Source organism: Sinocyclocheilus anshuiensis, unplaced genomic scaffold, assembly GCF_001515605.1.
Source record: "Sinocyclocheilus anshuiensis isolate Anshui unplaced genomic scaffold, SAMN03320099.WGS_v1.1 scaffold982, whole genome shotgun sequence".
Lineage (NCBI taxonomy): Eukaryota > Metazoa > Chordata > Actinopteri > Cypriniformes > Cyprinidae > Sinocyclocheilus > Sinocyclocheilus anshuiensis.
Genome location: NW_015539879.1, coordinates 134,125 through 142,907, shown reverse-complemented (window position 1 = coordinate 142,907; position 8,783 = coordinate 134,125). Strand labels below are relative to the sequence as shown.

Sequence of the window (8,783 nt, the reverse complement as noted above, 5' to 3'; positions counted from 1 at the left end):
TTTGGGTTGAAGTGTTCTGGAACAGTGTTGTAAATACAACTTAACCACTGATTTCTAGTCGTGTCCATTTTTGGAAGGTCAAACAAAGTAGTTTCGCTTTCACAACGAAACAGCATCACACACGGCGGCCAACAGTGAGCGGCAGCGGCCTAGAGTGAGCAGAGCCGGCGGATTCGACGAAGGAGCGTTCAGCGGGCTTGCGGCAACCACATGTAGGTATGTGGGGGCGTGTTAGAACGAGCCGTTTTAGGTAGGCGTGGTTGACTCTTAACTTTTATAAAGAATATCTCTTTGGATTTGAGACTTTAGTCTTTGCAACTTTACAGATCTTCTTTATGCACCAAGAGCTTGTAACACTCCAAAGAGAAAGGAAAAATTGAAATCGCATCATATGACCCCTTTAAGAATAAATTTGAATAAATTAAGTTGTTTTTATGCATTCAAATTAGAAATGCTACAACAGAATTTGGTAACAATAAAACATATGGTGAAAGAAAATAAATTACACGTTTAGGGCCCTATGAAATGTTTTTTTGTTAAACATTAAATAAACTAATTTGAAGCTGTATAAATTTCATAATTGTAATTAATCAGACATGCTTTTTGATTAATAAAATGTAATTTAACCATTAAAAAGGATTCCAGAAAAATTAGAATGGAAAAAATAGAATTTGGGAAAAAATTTTATCAGATTTCATAGGGCCCTATTTAACACACGATTATGATAGTATATGGTTTGTCTGTTATTTTAATTATATTTGGGGTATTTTCATAACAATAAAAAATGTTTACATGAGAAATGCCAAGCTGGTGTAACTATTAGCTTAGTATAAAAACTACAAATAACTTACTTCAAAAACATTATATGACCAAAATCCACATTAGATCGCAATCGTAAGTTATTACAAACACTCAATGCAGGTTTGAAGTGAGATTTGAGTAAAAGCTTAATATTAATTTTATAAAAAGCCTTAGCTTGATGCTAATGTTAGCTGTAATGCACTTGTTACCCTGCAGCGATTGCATTTCATGATGTAGTCTACCAGAAGAATTCACGTAAGGTTGTAAGAAAATGTTTTGTTTTCTAAAAAGACACTTTATGTGGATAAATGTATATTGGATTAAAGCGATGTGGACCAGGAGACTATAAGGAGTGGATAAAGATGTTCAATTTCATGAAGTGTTTAACAACCTAATGTTATGTTTATGTTCACCTATACTATACTATACTGAACAAAATTATAAACGCAACACTTTTGTTTTTGCCCCCATTTTTCATGAGCTGAACTCAAAGATCTAAGACTTTTTCTATGTACACAAAAGGCCTATTTCTCTCAAATATTGTTCACAAATCTGTCTAAATCTGTGTTAGTGAGCACTTCTCCTTTGATTATCTCGGCAAAGAAGTGCTCACTAACACATATTTAGACAGATTTGTGAACAATATGTGAGAGAAATAGGCCTTTTGTGTACATAGAAAAAGTCTTAGATCTTTGAGTTCAGCTCATGAAAAATGTGGGCAAAAACAAAAGTGTTGCATTTATAATTTTGTTCAGTGTATATAAAGAGCTTTTAGCTGGTATGTTGTATTTAATTTAAATTTTTTTTGTAAAATGTAACTTTATAATTGTCTTTTTTTTTTTCATTATTATAACACTTAAAATACATCGTGGGTAAAAAGTGTTTGTTCCAGCCAGTTGAAGGGTGGGTACATTGTGTGCACATGATCAGGATGGTACCACCTCATTTTGAGCCAGGAAAAACCCTGCCTTTGATAGAAACACTTTTACCCCTAGTTTCACAGACAACGCTTACACCTAGCCCCAAACTAAAATGCATGTCTGGGCTGTTTTAACTGAAAGAAACTGGCACTGACTGATCTTAACATGTCAGTGCCATTGTTTTGTCTCAAGATGCACACAAGTAATGTTTTTTTTCTAAGGCATGTTTATTAAAGATACTTAAATCTCCTAATGGTGCCCAAACTTCACTAGATGACAACTGCTCAAAACATTTCGAGATAATCAAAGGAGAAGTGCTCACTAACACAGATTTAGACAGATTTGTGAACAATATTTGAGAGAAATAGGCCTTTTGTGTACATAGAAAAAGTCTTAGATCTTTGAGTTCAGCTCATGAAAAATGTGGGCAAAAACAAAAGTGTTGCATTTATAATTTTGTTCAGTGTATATAAAGAGCTTTTAGCTGGTATGTTGTATTTAATTTAAATTTTTTTTGTAAAATGTAACTTTATAATTGTCTTTTTTTTTTTCATTATTATAACACTTAAAATACATCGTGGGTAAAAAGTGTTTGTTCCAGCCAGTTGAAGGGTGGGTACATTGTGTGCACATGATCAGGATGGTACCACCTCATTTTGAGCCAGGAAAAACCCTGCCTTTGATAGAAACACTTTTACCCCTAGTTTCACAGACAACGCTTACACCTAGCCCCAAACTAAAATGCATGTCTGGGCTGTTTTAACTGAAAGAAACTGGCACTGACTGATCTTAACATGTCAGTGCCATTGTTTTGTCTCAAGATGCACACAAGTAATGTTTTTTTTTCTAAGGCATGTTTATTAAAGATACTTAAATCTCCTAATGGTGCCCAAACTTCACTAGATGACAGCTGCTCAAAACATTTCGAGATGCAGATGCAAGAACATCAGAATCAAATTCTTGTCCATTCAATGATAGCAAAACCATTCAAACTCCATGCCACCAGTAATGCTACAGTCACGAGAAAAATAACTTGTGTGGTGACTAAAGCTGTCAGACAAATGTAGTGGAGAAAAAAGTACTTTGCCTCTGTGTAGTGAAGTACAAGTATAAAATTGCTTTAAATATATTCAAGTTCCTCAAATATACAGTAGCGAATAAATGTACACATGATGACTTTCAAATGCAGATTCAATCTGTACATGCAGAAACATTCAGAAATGTGCAAACATACTTTGTGTTTAGCATTTGGGAATTGTAAATTCTTGGATGTAAATCTGATTATGTACTTAATAGCAAATTATATACTGTTTGCAAATAAACAAGCTTTTTTGGTGAATGTGATTTAACTCGGACAAAACAACAAAGTATACTTGTATATACAAGTGCTATAAACAACTAGTGTTATACAGGGAATAGAACAAGAAGAGGTAGGGTATTGTTAAACGTAAGAAATATTGCACATAGTTTTATTGCACAGTGGGGACAACAGGCCATATGAACTGTTCATTGCCTGGGGGTAAATAGCTTTTCTTATGCCTGGCTGTTATAGTGTTCAATGCTCTGAACCGCCAGCCAGACAGCAAAAGTTCAAAGATGATGTGAGGAATCCAGAGCGATTTTCTAAGCTCTCTTTTTTTTCAATCTGAATGTATACAGTTCCGGAAGGGTGTGTAGGGCAGCACCAGTACTTCTCTCAGCAGCCCAAAGTGGCCTTCTGATGTCTGATTTGACAGCTGAGCGAATCCAGACTGTTATTGAAGAGTAGAAGCCAGACTCGATGACAGCCGTGTAGAACTGCATCAGCAGCTCCTGTGGCAGTTTGAAATTCCTCAGCTGGTGAAGGAAGTATAACCTCTGCTACGCAAACCGAGTCAAATGTGATTGCTCCACTTCAAGTCCAGAGAGATGGTAGAGCCCAGGAATCTGAAGGACTCCACTGCTGCCACAGTGGTGTTCAGAATAGCTTTTCAAACACTGTCCGGGCCTTTCCTGTCCTAGCTTATCCAGTTGTTACTAATATTTCATAAATGCATTAATTCTGAGACTATTTTAGCGCCATAGATAAAACATTTAAGCATAAGGCGGCAACAAACTTGTTTAGCTTATATCCTTTGTTTACATTTCTATTTTATTTACATTGTGGAATTTTTAAAGCAAGATGAATATCATCTAATGTGTTGATTCCGACGTATTAAACAATCAAATATACAAGTTAAACCAATTTTCGCACAGATGCATATTTTTCTGGTGCCATTTTAAACTGCTGAGCCATTTAAAACATTTTCCGCACAAAGAACATAAAACAGTCTTCCTTTAGACCCAAGTAAAAAAAAGTGCACTTCCATAATGTACTTAAGGTGCTCGGTTTACACACCAATTTTGTACTTAATATACTAAAAACTAGGGCTGTCCCCGATTAAGGATTTACATAGTCGAATCGGAATTGTCAAATCTTGCCGTTAGTCGACTGATAGTCGAATCATATGTTTGGAGGCGGGGGCAAAATACATTAACAAGAGTCAAGTCAGACATACTGACGTTAAAACACAGGGAAAATGTGTAACGGACGCCTTGCAGATACAAACGGGGTAAATAATGTTTTATGTTTTGATTAAAAGATAGTTAACATTAAATGTCAGCGAAACCCTAAGAATTCACAAATTTTTTTTTTACAATAGTGCTCTCATTATAACATTATGTATATGACAGTAGTTATTAATGTTCGGCATTTCTGTTTTGAGCTGCGCGCCTGAAGATGACCAGTAGAATAAAGCATTTAGCAGGTTTTTAATCAATGGGATTTAACTCATCATTTATCTCATATAGAATACGCTTCGTTATTTATGCAACAACGTTATATTACGACTTATAGGCTATCTGCACAAAATGCCCCGAATGCACATGATTCTTGCAACAACGTGCAGAAACACGGCAACTAAACTCTAAAAACTCACAGCGTTTTATTATAATAGTGTTCTCATCATGTTACGCAGTCCCAGTCATAGTTATTAATATCCTGCATTGTTGTTTGTCCTGCTCGTGCGGTGCGCTGATGAGATAATTTCCGTAGTAGTACAATGAAGCGCTTTACTGCAGCGTAATTCAACCAAATGCATCTTATACGAGGTAATATATACACAATACATATAAACCGGCTGAAATGTTTTGAAATCACTTGTACCCTAACTGATCGAAAAAATCCAGTCTTTCACTCTGCCTGTGTCAGTTTGAGTCTTGTCGGTCACGGATCATGGAAAGTGAAACTTAAATCTATAGGGGTGGTTAGATTTATTCACGCACGTTACAATATTTATTTGAAGCTTCTTTCGTTTCAGATTGTTATTTACAGCATTATCATAATAGGCTGACTGTATATTAACTTATTGGGAGCAAACCGGTAGTTCTATGTGAAATCAGACATTTGAGCACCCCTATATAGCCAAAATGGCATGATCATAACACCCTGCGAATATTCGACTGTGAGATTGGTAGTCGAATCAGGCTCCTCCTATCGAAGCATCGACTATTCGGGGTCAGCCCTACTAAAAACTATTCTTTAGTACTTAAGATAATGTTAAGAACATCTAAGTGTACTCAACTGTGCTATTTTGAGACACCATGAATATGAACTAAAAAGTGCTAAAAATGTATTTAAAAATGTATTTAGGTACCACTTGAACCCATCTTTCATACAAATGCGAATGTTTTTTTTCCAACCAGTCCGACGAATCTTTTCAGTTTCACAAAGCGAAAACACGGGCCGTTACGCAGTCCCAGTCATAGTTATTAATATCCTGCATTGTTGTTTGTCCTGCTCGTGCGGTGCGCTGATGAGATAATTTCCGTAGTAGTACAATGAAGCGCTTTACTGCAGCGTAATTCAACCAAATGCATCTTATACGAGGTAATATATACACAATACATATAAACCGGCTGAAATGTTTTGAAATCACTTGTACCCTAACTGATCGAAAAAATCCAGTCTTTCACTCTGCCTGTGTCAGTTTGAGTCTTGTCGGTCACGGATCATGGAAAGTGAAACTTAAATCTATAGGGGTGGTTAGATTTATTCACGCACGTTACAATATTTATTTGAAGCTTCTTTCGTTTCAGATTGTTATTTACAGCATTATCATAATAGGCTGACTGTATATTAACTTATTGGGAGCAAACCGGTAGTTCTATGTGAAATCAGACATTTGAGCACCCCTATATAGCCAAAATGGCATGATCATAACACCCTGCGAATATTCGACTGTGAGATTGGTAGTCGAATCAGGCTCCTCCTATCGAAGCATCGACTATTCGGGGTCACCCCTACTAAAAACTATTCTTTAGTACTTAAGATAATGTTAAGAACATCTAAGTGTACTCAACTGTGCTATTTTGAGACACCATGAATATGAACTCAAATAAACATACTATCTCTGTATTCAAAAATGTATTTAGTTACCACTTGTAGTACACTTGAACCCAGCTATCATTCACTAGTACACTACACAAGTGCACTTTAAGTACATTATGGAAGTGCACTTTTTTTTCACTTGGGGAGTGAATGTGCAGGTTTTGTAAAATTGAGGAATACTACAATTTCTTTCCAGAATGAGTTTGCAAATGTCGTTTCAGGTCTGTGTGATATGTGAAACACTTTCCACACTGAAGACATGTGATCGGCTTCTCTCCAGTGTGAAGCCTCATGTGAATGTTAAGGTTTCCTTTATTTGTGAAACTCTTTCCACACTGAGGGCAGGTGAAAGGCCTCTCTCCAGTGTGAACTCTTAAGTGAATCTCTAGGATTGCTTTGTTTGTGCAAGTCTTTCCACAGTGATGGCACATGAAAGGCTTCTCTCCGATGTGAGTTGTTACATGATTTCTAAGGTGGTTCCTGTCAGGAAAACTCTTTCCACACTGATGACATATAAAACTGTTCTCTCTTGAGTGAATCTTCATGTGGCAATTAAGGTTTTCTTTACATCTGAAACTCTTTCCACACTGACCACATATGAACGGCTTCTCTCCAGTGTGAATTCGCATGTGAGTCTTAAGACTTTCTTTTCGTGAGAAGCTCTTCTCACACAGTCTACAGGTGTAAGGACTCTCTCCAGTGTGACCTCTCATGTGGGCATTAAGGTTTCCTTTATGTGTAAAACTCTGTCCACACTGAGTGCAAGTATAAGGCTTTTCTCCAGTGTGAACCCTCATGTGGACTTTAAGGTTTTGTTTTTGAGTGAAACTTTTTCCACACTGTTGGCAGGTGAACGGCTTTTCTCCATTGTGAATTCTCATGTGGACATCAAGGTTTTGTTTTTGATTGAAAGTCTTTCCACATTGACAGCAAGTGAAATAACTGGTAGATTCGGTCTTTTGACCTCTTTTTTGTGAGGAAGTCTTTTCATTTTGTGTGGATTGTTCTCCAGTCATAAAATCCTGATCTTTGTCATACTGATTCTCTTCCATTTTATTCAGTTCTTGGCTTTCCTTTTTCAAAGCCATTAGGTCTGAAGTGAAAAAAAGACAATAAAATACAAGTTAACACCAGTTTAATGGCACAAAGCAACAGACATCAAAATCAACATAAGACATCAAAATAATAATGAAAACCAAATGCATGCATGCAAGATCCTATACACATCCTGTAATCTCAGAGCCTCTTCTCAATGTTAACTATTCACTTTCTTTAGGACACGCCTAAAAAAAAAAAAACCATATTTCATAAAAAAAAAAAAAAACCTGGCAGATTATCAAACCACTTATCACTTGACCCAGAAGAATTGGTTCATTATAGACCAATCCCATTTCTACCATTTATGTCTATAATAATAGGAAAAAGTTAATCATCTCCACTATGTTCAGTTTTGTAGTTTAGTTGTCATTTATTATTTAAGCCCCATTATAGCAGAAATACTGTGCTTAAAGTTAATTCACTTAGGGCTGCACAATTAATCAAATTTGTAATCGTGATTGCAATTACGGATGCCACAATTACATAATTGTTCAAAGGCTCAAAAAAAAATGTTTCACTTGCATTATTCTGCATGCTAAAGGTGTGTGTGTGTGTGTGTTTTATTTCTACAGGTTATCTTAAGGGTTTTTTCAATTGTTTTAATTTTAGCTTTAGTATAACATTATGATACCATGCATATTTTTACTTTTTTATTTAAATGGAATTTTAAATTAAATTTTATTTTTTATGGAAATTTCAACTTTAGATAAAACAACCACTGAAAGAGTAGGGTCTTATAAATATTTAGGGATATGGTTAGATAAAAAATTTGCTTTTAATGTACACATTGATAATCTGCTGAAGAATCTTAAACCAAAATTGGGGTTCTTTTATCGTTTAAAAAACTGCTTTCTTTATGAGGCTAGAAGGAAATTAGTGGACAGTACTTTTTTTTTTTTTTATCTGTAATTGATTATGTAATTGATTATAGTAGACTTGTGCCAGTATTCGGTAATGCGATATATCACGGTAATGAATATGCACGATATTGTTATCATGGGCACTTCTAAATACCGTGAAAAATTATATATTACAAATTATTCAGAATTTTTAATGCATTTTAAGAATACTTTTCCCATTAACTGGTCCAAAAGCACAACGCCGCTGTATGCTGCGTGAAAAGACGCGTGTGCACTCTGATGTAAATAAGCGCGGACGAGAAGCACATGGCGGAACATGTGAGAGACGCTCTGGATGAAAGCACACTTTCACTCTCTGACAGCAGATGGCGCTAAACTGCAGAAATAATAATAATAATAATTTAAATGCAGCCGTTACCCCGGAAACCCTGTAAACAAAGCAGCTGCACTACTTTCTGTTTCTGAAAGGTGTTTAAATGATTTAAACAGCTATTCAGATTTGTGTATTTGCTATGATGTTCATCACAGAGCCAAATACTTCAATATTTAGACTTAATAGGCTATTTATTTTCAAAAATAAATTACATTTTAATCTTGCCTACAACATGCCCTAGATATTGTTTTAAAGTGTTTTGATTCTTTATTGTTCGGTCACACTTTACATTAGGGCTTCATTAGTTAACATAAACTGCCAAT

General features: G+C 35.5%; 2 protein-coding genes across 3 annotated transcripts in view; one reads left to right on the top strand and one right to left on the bottom strand.

The window, feature by feature from the left end:
- Positions 1-8,783, top strand: part of LOC107685389 (gastrula zinc finger protein XlCGF57.1-like) — a 228,654-nt gene that overhangs the window by 101,665 nt on the left and 118,206 nt on the right. The gene's annotated exons all lie outside the window — the stretch shown is intronic.
- Positions 6,157-8,783, bottom strand: part of LOC107685397 (gastrula zinc finger protein XlCGF7.1-like) — a 13,377-nt gene continuing 10,750 nt past the window's right edge. For both annotated transcript variants that reach the window (XM_016481971.1, XM_016481972.1), the window contains exon 3: positions 6,157-7,222. In XM_016481971.1, coding sequence (XP_016337457.1) covers positions 6,309-7,222 — 914 coding nt within the window. In that variant the 3' untranslated portion in view covers positions 6,157-6,308. The remainder of the gene's footprint in view (positions 7,223-8,783) is intronic.